Below are 14,873 nucleotides of genomic sequence, written 5' to 3'. Positions count from 1 at the left end.
TTTTCCAGTACCACATATTAAGTGCCAAAGGGAAGAGTAGCCTCTATTGAGTTTTTTTCTTCTTTTTTCTTTATAAGTCAAAGATTTTATTAGATGAGTAAGTGACAGCTCAAGAACTATTCAGTTAATAGAAAATACAAGTTGCAAATTAAAGTAAAGAAATATAATTCCATATCACCATTACTCAAATCCCTTCCCAAATAGCTTCGATCGGGAGAGAGGAACCTATGGAGCAGTGTCTTCTGCATTCATTTCTTATTTTAGAGAGCATTTATTTCTTATTTCAGAGAGTTTAAGAAAATTGTTTAAATTTCCTTAAATTTATTATTTTTTATAATACTACGTAACACCTTAAAAATCATATAAAAACTTTTTTTTATTGTTTTTATACTTAAAACAAAAAAATAATCTATACTAATAGTAGTGTCTATCTATTTCTATTATTATTATTATTTTAAAACCTTCTTTTTATTTAATGATAATGATAACATGTTCGGATGTACATCACAACGACCAATAATCGGAGTCACGAACTTCGGAAGTTGCGGAATTAGTTTCACAGATTTGTTGACAATCCTTTCACGATTAAATGGAATTCAAGTCACTTGTCTGTATTGTAGTTTTCCTTTCATGTTTCTGTACTAAAAAAAATCTCAGCAAAAGAAAAGAAAACCTAATAAACAAGAAAAAAATAATATCTTTATAAAAATTAACCACGACCGAGTGTAACCAATGGTTAAGCTGGAACTGGAACGTATTTAATTTTAACTCATGAGAAAAGGTTAATTTATTTTAACTTCTTATTTTCTTATATGTAATTATTGATAAGTTAATCCAAACATAACCATAATGTGGGCTTTTAAAGTAAATAATCATATGCACTTATAGAGATATGCCCCATTTGGTTGTTGGTTGTCCTCAGAATACGACAGTGTTCTTTTCTTCAATTGGCAACACTCGAAGCTCACAATAAGATCTGATAACGCTTGTGAGGCATTGTTTCTCAAGGTTCTCTGATTTCTGCACAAAGCTCTGCAACTTATCTCTATGGGAAACTCTTTCAACCTGCAATTCAGATTCAACCAGGTCACTTAAAAAAAAATAAAAAAATAAGAGGCCAAGTCAAACCTAAGGCATAATTTATGAATGTTTATTTTACTGCCTCTAATGATATAGGTAGATTTTACTAAAGTAAAATCTTGCCAGTGACTTAGGCCAAAAAAGTTAATGGTATACAGATTCATGTACATCAGTATTTATTTATGTTGTCAATGCATACCTAAGAATCTTAACGCATAGTAAATGTGAATGTCTTCTATTTTTAGGATAAGAAAACACCAAATTCTATGAACATCTGTAAGGAAATTTATCCCCAAAGAGCATAAGTTAAAATTTGCATGAGATTTAGCTAGTACAACACAACCTAATAAGATCATGAAAAATGTTAACGCACAACAGAAAAAAAATTGCAAAAGGAGACTCATAATGTGCATGAATCAAACTCAACTGGCACACATCATATGTCACACCAGTGGCGGAAAATAATTTGCTCATTCCATCATATTGGCTGTCGTAATTTCTAGGTAATGGCATGTATCAGAATTCAGAAGGCAGACTCACAGAATCCATGTCTGCCATGGATGAAAAGAAAACTTGCAGAGGAAGCTAAAGAGAAAAGAAAATGGAGGAAAAACTGATTAGCATAGAATGAGAATTAGCTTGCAAGAGTTAGTTATTACAGCTGGTTATATAGTCGGTTACAAGAGTAACTAACTTATAACTAACTAAACTAACTCTAGTCACATGATGATCAAACTAAATTAACCATGATCGACTGTATCTATGCTAAGACAGACTTGGCAAACAGATCTTAAAAGGTAAATAAAACACCTTGTAAACAAATGAGATCAACCTTCAGCATAATCATTGAATATTCAATAGAGGAAGCAAATAATAGATTAAAATGTAGGCAGAAGATAAAGAAGTAGTTAACATTTATGTTCACCATTTGTTCAATAATAGGTCCAGCAGCAAGTCTCTCAGTTACAAAGTGACTTGTTGCGCCAATTAATTTCACACCCGCATCAACGGCCTGCCAAGAAAACCAAATCATATTAAACACTTAACGCGATTAGGATGGAAGCATGACGAGCACATAGAATCAGCAATAAAAGGCCACCTGTTTAGATGGATTGCTACTGCTAAATGATGGTAACAGGCCATGGTGGATGTTAATTATATCCTCCCCGTAACTCCTTAAAAAGAAGCTGGATAGTATCTGCACAAATAAATCAATAACAAGGACAAGGAAACATAAACAACTGATGTTCCTATTCAATATAATACTCAGCACCAATACAATCAAACAGTAACATAACATATACTATAGAAGATAATCACAGGTAAGACTCATATTTTCCCAACTTATAGGAGCAGAGAAGAGCTCTGAGAAAAAGCCTCCTAACTTCAAGAGTTAAAACCAATTACCACAATCTGTTACATATTGGAACAGTAATAAACACAATGCCATCAAGTTATATACCCGCATATACCTCGCAAGTACTAAAAAATCAGTATTCTGAACCAGCTCCAAGATCTCCTCTTCCCGTTTATTCTCTGCTGTTGTTTTCAAGTAATGATAAGGAACACCGTGCATTTCAAGAAAACGAATCACCTCGTTTTCTGGACTTTGATAATGGTTACTGTTAAATATATCGCATAAGCCAATAATTGCTAAACATTGAAATAGATTAAAAATCAATAAAAATATAAAGAGACACAAGTTAGTTTAGCAACATAGTTTCAGAAATTCCACCTAATTACACTAGTGATAATATCTACTGAGAGTCTTCGATCCTGCCATCCATGTAACAAATCAATCAGACAGTGGTCCTGCAACGACATAAAGAAACCTTTACTTAAACTCAAACATTACATTACATAAAATATATATAAAAAGAGAACAAGAGAAGAACATTAATTAATGTATTGTATACCTGCTTTGCTGCGAGAACAGCAATCTTATATTTAGGATCCAGAGCTGGCACCCTTATAACAGATCTCATGGCATTGAATAGAGATCCTTAGGAAATCCTCCTCCATTTGCATTCGAGGCCACGTAACATGATCAAAAACAAAAACACTGCAAATGTTGAACAAGATAAATAAATTGGATTGTGTGTACAATAATGCACTAGATGCATATATAAAATAGTATATTTAGAGTACTTTCTAGAGTAGAAGACTCATTTATTTTGAGGAACAAAAACATCAGCAGAGAGAATGTTGCCACCCCGAGAGGCAATGCGATCCGATAGCTTGGTTACAATTCCAACCGCATCCTATCGTAAGATAAAACCAATTCAATTGGCATTGTATGGGGATATAATAGTATAAAAAATAACGTAGAAATATTAGAAACATGTGGCCTACGGGGCATTGAAACACGTGGATTCCATGCGTGAGGAAGGAACTGGAACATGATGGGTTTGTGGGATCAACAGATTTATTAAAGGAACTGTAACTGTTCCTGTTGCCCAATCCGACAACGTTATTCCAACTAGAACACAGTCTTCGGACGATGCCCATTTTCATTTGGCTAATCTATTTGGTTTGGTGGATTTCTCCTTGTCTTCACACTCCTCATGTTTTTGTATCAAAGAATATGGGAAAAGATATACGTGGTCTGAAACTAAGGAGAAGGACTTCAATAGGGGCTATATATTGGTCTAAAACAATTGAAATCTTATTTACCTAAAGCTATACATGTGCGGTCTAAAACAATGGGAGTATATATACACACCCCAGTTTATTTATTTATTTTCTATTCCTTGTGTGTGTCGACTTGAACTTCTTTAGGGTAGAAGCTCTCAACAAAATAAAACCTAGAAGCTAATTCAAATATCGTGTCAAACATTTTTTATTTATTTTTAATCAGTAAGAAATTTAAACAAAAACTCAAAAAGGATTACAATCTTATCTTAATTAAAGAGGAAATACCGAAATACTAAGTAGAGGGAATGCACATATCCTTAGTACTCTCATATATTATACGCAAACAGTAGAGGGAATTGTTATTCTCATCCCATATGCTTTTAATTTTTTACCATCCCAAAACACCTTTTTAATGGAAAAAATTGTAATTAATTATAGGTATTAGTTACTTTTTTTAAAAAACCAACCAAATTAATGGTGACACGTTACTGTTTTTAGTAGTAATATAAATAAATTATTTTTTAATGAAATTAAAATTTGAATTAATGTCGATAGTACAAGTTAATTTTTTAATTAAAATCAATCAAATCAATATGATGCAAATTAATATGATTACTATTAATAAAGATAATTTATATAACAATTGGTTTTATAAATGGTAAATTCGATTAAAATTAATTGAATTTCAATAAAAAAAATAATGTACATGATACTGACTATCATTAAAGAAGGATTAATAATATATTAATTAATTAATCTGAATTTACAAAATATTTTTTTTGAAGGTACAAAATATAATTTATGTCACAATAAATTTGATTAGTTTAAAAAAGATAACTTATATCCACAATTAATTATATTTCTTTGGTAAAAAATTAATAAAATAGAAATACGTTGTTGTATTTAATATTTATACAAGGGAAATGTATTTCTATTATGTATTTTTCTTTTTCACCTTCCTTAAGTATTCTAACTAATTGAAATAATAAATCAATTATATTAAAAAATAATTAACGTCAATATATATACTACTAAAATTTTTAATGTATATTTAATACATATATAATTTTTCATAATAAATTTTGTAATAATTAATTTTGATCTAATAATAATTTTTAAATATAATTTTACATATAGATTTAATAAATATATATATATATATATATAAATATATTAATTGTTATAAAATTTATTATGAAGAATTATATATGTATTAAATATATATTAAAAAAATTTGTTGGGGTAGGAGAATAAGCTAGCAACTTCCAAGAATAGAAACCAAACAAGCCTGTAAGCCCAAAGAAATGGGCTGATGAACCCGACCCAAAAGGGAGGACGCAAGCAAAACCCTTGCTCTTCATCTCTATCCCGCGCCTGGTTTCTTCCTCTGCATGTTGCTTTGTCGCACGCAGTCTCGCCTCGCGCAGTCTCTTCTCCGTTTTCAAACTTCATTAGCACACAGACACAGGTATCACCCATTCATGTTCCTCTACTATTAAAGGCGATTCTTTCCATTTTTATTGGTTTTCCAATCTGAAACCGGTGTTAATTACACTGCAGCTTCCGCCACCACTCGGACATGGCGAGCGAGGGCGGCAACAAGAGCTTCGCGCGGCGTGATCGTCTCCGCGAGATCGAATCGAAGGTCCAGAAATGGTGGGAAGAGAAAGATGTCTTCAGAGCCGAACCGGGCGAGAAGCCCCCTTCTTCGCCTGGCGAGAAATTCTTCGGTAACTTCCCTTTCCCTTACATGAACGGCTACCTCCACCTCGGCCACGCCTTCTCCCTCTCCAAACTCGAGTTCGCCGCCGCCTACCACCGCCTCTGCGGCGCCAACGTCCTCCTCCCCTTCGCCTTCCACTGCACCGGCATGCCCATCAAGGCCTCCGCCGACAAACTCACCCGCGAGATCCAGCGATTCGGCGACCCGCCCGTCTTCCCCTCCGAAGTCGAAGAACAACAACAACAACAACAGCAGCAGCAGCAAGAACAAGAAGAACCACCTTCTGGCGACGGTGCTCCTCCTGATAAATTCAAAGGTAAAAAGTCAAAGGCTGCTTCCAAGTCAACGGGGCAGGTTTACCAGTGGGAGATTATGCGTAGTGTAGGGATTTCCGATGCTGAGATATCCAAATTTCAGGATCCTTATAAGTGGCTTTCGTATTTTCCACCTCTGGCTGTTGAGGACCTTAAGGCTTTTGGATTAGGTTGTGATTGGAGAAGGTCTTTCGTTACAACCGATATGAACCCTTATTTTGATTCGTTTGTGAGGTGGCAGATGAGGAAGTTGAAGTCCATGGGGAAGGTTGTGAAGGATGTGAGGTATACTGTTTTTTCTCCATTGGATGGTCAACCTTGTGCTGATCATGATAGAGCTAGTGGTGAGGGAGTTCAGCCTCAAGAATACACTATCATCAAGATGGAGTTGGTTGCTCCTTTTCCCGAAAAATTTAAGGCATTGGAGGGAAAGAAGGTGTTTCTTGCTGCTGCAACTTTGAGACCTGAGACAATGTATGGTCAAACCAATGCTTGGGTGTTGCCGGATGGGAAGTATGGGGCTTTTGAAATCAATGACAGTGAGGTGTTTGTTCTTGCTCACCGAGCTGCGCTTAACCTTGCCTACCAGAACCACTCGCGGGTTCCGGAGAAACCCTCTTGCTTGCTTGAGCTCACTGGCCGTGACTTGATTGGTCTTCCATTGAAGTCTCCACTTTCATTCAACGAGGTCATTTATGCTCTACCCATGTTGTCTATTCTGATGGATAAGGGTACTGGGGTTGTCACCAGTGTGCCCAGTGATGCTCCTGATGACTACATGGCATTGCATGATTTGAAGGCAAAACCCGCGCTCAGGGAGAAGTATGGGGTTAAGGATGAGTGGGTGCTGCCTTTTGAGATTGTGCCCATCATTGAGGTTCCCCAGTTTGGGAATAAATGTGCCGAGACAGTTTGCTTGCAGATGAAAATCGTAAGCCAGAATGATAAGGAAAAACTTGTAGAAGCCAAAAAGCAAACGTACTTGAAGGGTTTCACTGAAGGGACGATGATTGTTGGGGAATTTGCTGGGAGAAGAGTTCAGGAAGCTAAGCCCTTGATTAGGAACAAGCTTTTAGAAACAGGTCAGCATTCACTCTCTCTATTTCTTTTTAAAATATTATGTGCAATATTATTGTTCTTGTATATCTCAAAATTTATAAAGATTGGCTCTTGCTTCTTTCCTGTTTAATACAACAATGTTAAGAGGTTAAACTCTTTCTGTATTATATATTAGAGGAAATTGCACTAGCATCCCCTGAGATTTTCCTAAATGATACAATCCAGTCCTCTAGATTCTTTTGACTTGCTGAATACAGTGAGTTGTATTTTACATTTTTTTAGAGTACTGAATACAGTGAGTTTTATGACTAATAGATTTATATCTTAAATTTGTAGTATATGAAATTTGAAAGTATAATTAAATTTGGATGGTGTTGAAAAAATATTTTACTTTGTTCTGTATTGGAAAAACATGTATTGAAACATTATTTACAAACATTGTATCATCTAGAAATCATTGCTGAGACTAATGAAATGCATGTCTTTGGAATGGTGTTTGCCTCAAAATCAGATAATATTTTTTCCTTACTAATTTTTTTCATTTTTTTTAACTTGAATATCCACCTTATAGATTTTGGAAAATCATAAGATTGTGGTATTGTTGCCAAGTGTGTAATATAACATGATAATAAAATAATATGAAGTTTCACAGATTTATGGCTCCCCCCCATGCACAGCCTGTTTTTCTCTCAAAATGGCATAATAGCCTCATGAAATTTTCAGGAAGTATGAGTTTTAATGTGTAATTTAAATGATGTTATGAAAGGGGTAGTATGTTTAAGTTACAGAATAAAATGAGGGAGGTAAGTGTGACTGGCATTTTGAAAGACCTCAAAGGAGGTTATATCGCTATAGCAATTTCCCCTATATATTAACATGTAATTAGATGATAGTAGAAATAATTTGAAATAATAATGAATCAAAGTTAAACTCATTATTTTATTGTATTTTTTATTTTTTTTATATCTAATTGTAAATTTTTTACACTTTTTGTGTGCCTGTATTGACCTTAATCATCTTGCCACTATTACTAAATTTTTTGGTTCCACACTTTCAGGCCAGGCTATTATCTACAGTGAACCAGAGAAACGGGTGATGTCAAGATCTGGCGATGAGTGTGTGGTAGCCCTCACAGATCAGTGGTACATTACATATGGAGAATCAGAATGGAAGAAGCTAGCTGACGAGTGCCTTTCTAACATGAACCTGTATTCTGATGAGACACGACATGGATTTGAGCACACTTTAAGCTGGTTGAACCAGTGGGCTTGCTCACGATCATTTGGTCTTGGGACTCGCATACCGTGGGATGAACAGTTCCTAGTTGAGTCTTTATCGGATTCCACCATTTACATGGCGTATTACACTGTTGCACACCATTTGCAGAGTGGTGACATGTATGGATCCGGCGAGTCTGCCATCAAACCTCATCAACTGACTGATGATGTCTGGGATTATATTTTCTGTGGTGGACCATATCCGAAGTCAACCGATATATCATCATCCCTTTTAGAAAGAATGAAGCAGGAGTTTGAATATTGGTATCCCTTTGATCTTCGAGTTTCTGGTAAGGATCTCATCCAGAATCATCTTACCTTCTGCATTTACAACCATACTGCAATTATGGCCAAGCATCACTGGCCTCGCGGGTTTAGATGCAACGGACACATTATGCTCAATTCTGAGAAAATGTCCAAGTCCACTGGAAATTTCAGGACGTTGCGTCAGGCAATTGAGGAGTTTTCAGCTGATGCTACTCGGTTCTCTTTGGCTGATGCTGGTGATGGTGTTGATGATGCAAATTTTGTCTTTGAGACTGCAAATGCTGCAATTCTCCGGCTCACCAAAGAGATTGCATGGTATGAAGATAATCTGGCAGCAGAATCTTCCATGAGAACTGGCCCACCATCTACATATGCAGATCGCGTGTTTGCCAATGAGATTAACATTGCTGTCCAGACAACTGAGCAAAATTACACCAACTACATGTTTCGAGAAGCTCTCAAGACTGGCTTTTATGATCTTCAGGCTGCTAGGGATGAGTATAGATTCTCATGTGGGGCTGGAGGTTGCAATCGTGACTTGGTGTGGCGTTTTATGGATGTGCAGACACGTCTTATAGCACCCATCTGCCCACATTATGCAGAATTTATTTGGAGAGAGCTTTTGAAGAAGGATGGTTTTGTGGTAAATGCAGGCTGGCCGACAGCTGATGCTCCTGATCTCACACTGAAGAGTGCCAATAAATATTTGCAGGACTCAATTGTTTTGATGAGGAAGTTGCTTCAGAAGCAACTTTCAGGCTCAAAGAAAGGTAATAAGAAAGGTCCTCCAGCTGCATCACTGACAGATAGCAAGGTGACAGGCTTGATATATGTAAATGAACAGTTTGATAGTTGGGAAGCCGAGTGCCTGAGTATTCTTCAGAAAAAATTTAGCAGAGATACTCGAACTTTTGCTCCAGAGTCTGAGATATTGCAGGCTTTACAACAGAGTTCTGTAGGTCAATCTTCTAATTTTAAACAAGTCCAAAAACGTTGTATGCCTTTCTTGAGGTTTAAGAAAGAGGAAGCAATTGCACTTGGGGCTCAAGCCCTGGATTTGAGATTGCCATTTGGTGAAATTGAGGTTCTTAAGGAAAACTTGGAATTGATCAAGAGACAGATAGGTCTAGAAGATGTGGAAATTTTATCTGCAGCAGATGCTGATTCCTTGGCTAGAGCTGGACCACTAGCTTCTTTACTAAATCAAAATCCTCCATCTCCTGGAAAGCCAACTGCTATCTTTGTAACTCTGTAGCTACTGGGTGAGTTTCTGGAAACTTTTCTTCTTAACCTAGTTCACAATTCCTACTTAATTTTTTGGTTATCTAAACACGAATGTAATTTATTTTTATTTGATAAATTTTTATTTGTTATATATGTAGACATGGATGAGTTACTGAACCTTAGTGTTGTTAAATTTTTTTTTGGCTTGATTTGAGGTTTAAATATTTTTTCTATATTGTCCCTCTTATGACGGAAGTTGATCCATGTAGCCGATCCCACCTAGTGGGATAAGGCGTTGTTGTTGTTGTTGTTGTTGTCCCTCTTGTTTGTTTCATGGGTCATACCCTCATCCGGTTGAGTAAATTAACTTGGAAACATCTATTCATGATGTATGCACACAAGAGTCCCTCTTTAGTATGTAGCTGCTAGAGACGATTTGTCAGCAATTTAGAAAGTCGGCATTCTCGTTATAGCTGAAAATATAATTGCTTCACTGATATTGCATTAGTTTCCTGTTTGAGAAATTTTAAGGAAAGTGCCTTCTTAATAATATTATTAACTGGGTGACTGGGTGTAAAATTGCTCATTCATGTGATTGTCATTTATAGGTTGCAATAGTACTTCATTCCGCTGAGGAACGTGTAGTATGATTATCCTGATCTGAATCATGCTTTGTAGGTGGTTGGGGAGCTTGAAATTTTTTGTGGATAGCAGAAGATTTTGTCGGAAATTGCTGATGTAGATTTCTGGTTTGCTGATATTCTACTTTCTTGTGCCCCGAAAGAGATCTCTTCTTAGCTTTTAATTTCATTACTCCTTTAAGTTTCCTTCATTGTTTGCTCTACGTCTTCTTGGCCAAGCTGTCAGTTTTCTGACAATTGGGAAAATTACATTTTGTAGCTTAATGTTCTTATGATGAGTTATTTTATTTTAGAATGATATTAAATCATACTTAAATGTGGATTTCAGTCTTTCTTTCCTAACTTTGACATGCAACTTAATTGCAGTCCATGGACTTGGATTAATAGCGAAAGATTTTTTTAAAAAAAATGTTAGGATAAAATATCTTTTTGGTCCTTTAAAATCTTTAAAGTTTGAATTCAGCCTTTTCAAAATATTGTATGTTTTTAGTTCCTTTGAAATGTTTATTTTCAGTCCCAAGCACTATCTGAAACATTTTTTAACTTTTTATCAAGTACTATCTAAAGTATCTTGAGGAAGAACAACAGTGATGCATTTAGAGGGATGAAAAATGGACAATTTTATAAAGGAACTAAAATTGAATTTTGAAAATTTTAGATAGATCAAATGTTGTAACTAGTACATACTAAGTGCAATTGCAAACTGATGCGATGTGAGCACTTCATGTGATGCGATATACCAAGCAAGGCAGTTAGGAAAATAACTGCACGAGATGCAGTTTCATTTTTTTTTTAGTACAGTTTCATCTTTTAACATACATTCTTTAATTATATTATTCTGTTAAATAGTGGCTGAGATTCATTACAGTTAAAAAATGAACTGCATAACTGATCCGTAAAAACCACTAGCTCGATGTCATTATTGGTAGGACGAAAACCGAAAAACAAGGGGACCTTCCAACAATCCATGCATCAAGTTCGAATTATAATTTACATAATTATTACAAGCGGTGAATAATAGATAAAGGTACAGTTAAAAATGCAAAAAGCCATGAAGCTCGAGACATCAAACGGGGAACAAAGATGAAACTTGAAGGGACAGGACACACAAGTGAATAGAACAAGAAGTCATATTTTTCAAGTTGAAGCTCAAGGGTAGGTTTCAGAGGCTGGGACAGCCGCATATGAACCAATGAAGACGTCTCCATAAATCAAGCCAGCCAAACCTCCTCCAATCAATGGGCCAACCCAATAGATCCAGTTAGCAGCGAAGTCTCCACTGACCACAGCTGGGCCGAATGAGCGAGCTGGGTTCATTGAACCGCCACTGAATGGGCCTGCTGCTAAGATGTTGGCACCCACAACGAACCCAATAGCAATGGGTGCAATGATACCCAATGACCCCTTCTTTGGGTCTGCTGCAGTTGCATACACAGTGTAAACCAACCCAAATGTGATTACAATCTCAAACACTACAGCTTGAAAATCGTTCACACCAGTTGCCGGTGCGTGGCTTGGAATGCTCTGCCAATATCCAAAACAATATCACATCAGATTTTATTTATTTGTTAGCGTGTAATAACGTACAAATTTAATGATACTGGTTTGTATGATTATTATGAAAATTAAAACTTACCATACATTATTTTTAAAATTTTATTACACTGCATAGTCATTTTTCTGGTAACAACATATTTGAAAAAAAATACCTTGGCGGTGATGAAATTGAGGAGGAGGCATGCCACAATGGAACCCAACAACTGGGCAATCCAGTATAAGAAACCAGTAATGAGGGTGATGTTGCCTCCAATGGCCAATCCAAAAGTAACAGCTGGGTTCAAATGGCCACCCGAGATGTTGGCTGCGACGGAGACACCTACAAACAGTGCAAATGCATGGGCCACAGCTACTGCCACCAGCCCCGTTGGATCCAAGGCTGCATCTTTTGTAAGCTCGTCTATATAAAACAACAACACAACCAACCACTCCATTATTCCATGTAAGCTTGTGCCAATATTACAATACAATTTTTTTTATATAAAACAATACAATTTCTTTTTAATAGATATGAAAGGATATCAATTTTACAGTAGTGAGATAGATAACTATGAAAAAATATTATCACTCGTTCTTTTATGGGTACTTTCACCAACTCTGTCAGTTATTTTATAGTAGTGAGATAGAGAATAACCTGACTATTCAACGGAGATGTTGAAATAAAATTATCTTCTAATATAAATAGAATAGTCAGGTTACTTCACTTTCATACAACTAATTTTTGTCTCATATATCTTTATTTTAAAAAAAAAAAACACATTATATATGATCTTATTATCAATTATTGATTTGACTTTAAAAAAAAGTATATTTCGCCCAGTTTGGGAGTTCATATACAATTTATTTGGATTTATCTTATGATATATAAACCATTTATATATGTGTTTGAGAGAAGTTACGAAAATAATTTAACTATGTCCATAAGTTGTTTTTAGCTCATTTTAATAAGTTGGTGATGGTTTATGAAAACAATTTATAGCTTATATATAAACAGAGTAATATTATTTTCCTTTTAGTTATCAAATCAACTTAAACATAAGTGCTTTTAAAATAAATATTTCTTATTTAGTAAGACTTTAATAAAGATGTTTATCCAAACAATCGAGAGTGAGAAAGTAAATTTATATAAAGTTAGTTAAGATTAAGAAGTACTTCAATTCAAATTAATGATAGATGCAATCATATTTTTTCATTTTACAAATTTTTTCACTTTAGAGAGAAAGTTAATTCCATCAATTACATTGTTAATAGAAATTGTTGGTTTGAGACTTTAGCTAAAGTAAAAATTTATAGTGATAATTGCAATTGTTTTAAAATTCAAAGAGTACCTAAGGATTTTTCTTATATGCAACTTCACGTGCTATCAGTTATCGGTCCATTTCTGTTGACTCATGTAAACCAACTTAATTAGTTCCCGAAATTCTCATGCTTAGAATGTCCATACATACCATAAATGGATTAAAGCAAGCATATGCCTACATTTACTTCATAGTAAGCAACTAGTTCGTTTTTTTTTTTTTTGGGTGCAGACCAACAGATAGTGCATGAATCTATATGTTTTGATGTGGTTAATATATAGTTAAGAGTCTTGCTAACTAACACCTATTGATTAAGAAATTAAAAAAAATATCTATAATAAAAGTTATAGGAAAATATAAAAAAAAAAGATAATTTTATGTATATCAATTAAAGAAATTATCTTTTTAATTTTTTATTGATGTCTTAAGAATACTGATTAACATTAACATTTAACTATAAGTAACACTTAACCGACTTAAATTAATTTCTTTATAATCCAAATATTTAGTTAACTAATCAGGGTTAAGCACTTACTGTAAGCGATGGCTGAACCAACACCAGCGAACACGAAAATCAGAGTTGCATGGAACTCTGCCAAATAAGCCTTAAGAGAGGCAACACCAAAAGAGTCATCGAAAGTACCAAGAGTTATCTTCACCATTTTGGCACCTCACCTCACTTACTACAAAACCAAACTATTTTCAACCTAGCTAGCTTGCTATATAAATTAGTGCTGCCTCATAAACCTTTGCTTAGGTTTATATAACAAGAAACTACATAAATATAATGGATTTGATTGTGAATGTACAGCCATTCTTGGTTGTCATGCACCGACCATGGACCCACAAGAGTGGTTGGATAACGCTTGATTAATAATCGAGGACCTATCTAACCCCTTAGTATACTCTTTTCAGTATTTTAAAAATCCTATGATTTGTGTTCATGTTTATTTTCTTAGTCATGAGCTCAATAGTAATTAATTAATTGATGTACAATAAACGAGGAACTTAAAAAAAAATAAAAATTGGATGGATAAGCATCCTAAGCAAATATTATTATCATACTCAACGATCCACTTGCATTAAAAAAACAAAGAAAAGAAAAGACACACACATGTGAGACCTGAGACGTCGTTTTCCATTTAGTCAAATTAACAAAAGGAGGGTAAAATTAATTGATGATGATAACAATGGTGGCAATAATATGGTTAACGGGCATTTTTTTTTTCCACTATGACAGCCGACAGAGAGATATATGAATGAGACTCCTCATATTCGTGGCTCATAAACTCCGATGATTGTACATGGGTATTACATGTGCTCACGTTTTTATTCATTGACTATTAATTAATAATGCCAGTATTTCTTTTTCCAGATCGATAAATAATGAAGCCAACATTTAAAATAGAATGTTTGTTCGGCCTTATTTCAATGACAATTTGGAATTGTTCAATAATTAATACTACCATTGATCACTAGTGGTTGGGCGGCTTAGTGGAATTGTTCTTCTCTGTCTTTTTGCATTCCCTTTTTGTAGTCTTTTGTTAGAAAACAGAAGATTCTGGATGCCTATGTATTTTACTTATTAATTATAGTCAATACAGTAGCTTCTCTTAGTGGTACAACCCTCTGGTAGCAAATAGCATCAATAGATACCGGTAAAGATATATAGAATAATTGTGATACAGTTAATTTGCATAAAAAATTTATTGATAATTGATTCGATTGTTTAATTACGACTAGTTGTAATGTCAATATTAAGTGTCGAGATGGGATCAACAAATATATTCTTATTTTAA

General features: G+C 34.7%; 1 protein-coding gene and 2 pseudogenes across 3 annotated transcripts; 1 reads left to right on the top strand and 2 right to left on the bottom strand.

Annotated features, from left to right (window-relative positions):
* Positions 1-782: 782 nt before the first annotated feature.
* Positions 783-3,662, bottom strand: LOC114373789 (annotated as a pseudogene).
* Positions 3,663-5,024: 1,362 nt separating this feature from the next.
* On the top strand, positions 5,025-10,546 carry LOC114374759 (leucine--tRNA ligase, cytoplasmic-like). Of its 2 annotated transcripts, none has more exons than XM_028332429.1 (4): positions 5,025-5,182; positions 5,275-6,833; positions 7,868-9,616; positions 10,257-10,546. In XM_028332429.1, the coding sequence occupies exons 1-3, from the start codon at positions 5,106-5,108 to the stop codon at positions 9,607-9,609; spliced, it is 3,378 nt and encodes a 1,125-aa protein (XP_028188230.1). In that variant the 5' UTR covers positions 5,025-5,105; the 3' UTR covers positions 9,610-9,616; positions 10,257-10,546. The 2 variants fall into 2 exon arrangements, with proteins under 2 accessions (XP_028188230.1, XP_028188231.1); XM_028332430.1 differs by having other exon boundaries at positions 10,187-10,546.
* Positions 10,547-11,108: 562 nt separating this feature from the next.
* On the bottom strand, positions 11,109-13,829 carry LOC114374761 (annotated as a pseudogene). The gene is made up of 3 exons (XR_003658625.1): positions 13,610-13,829; positions 11,929-12,176; positions 11,109-11,743 (listed from the first exon to the last, which is right to left on the bottom strand). The product of XR_003658625.1 is annotated as a probable aquaporin TIP2-2 (transcript).
* Between the last annotated feature and the right edge of the window lie 1,044 nt (positions 13,830-14,873).

Source organism: Glycine soja, chromosome 11, assembly GCF_004193775.1.
Source record: "Glycine soja cultivar W05 chromosome 11, ASM419377v2, whole genome shotgun sequence".
Lineage (NCBI taxonomy): Eukaryota > Viridiplantae > Streptophyta > Magnoliopsida > Fabales > Fabaceae > Glycine > Glycine soja.
The sequence above is the reverse complement of the archived record's forward strand: the minus strand, read 5'-3'. Positions and strand labels throughout refer to the sequence as shown.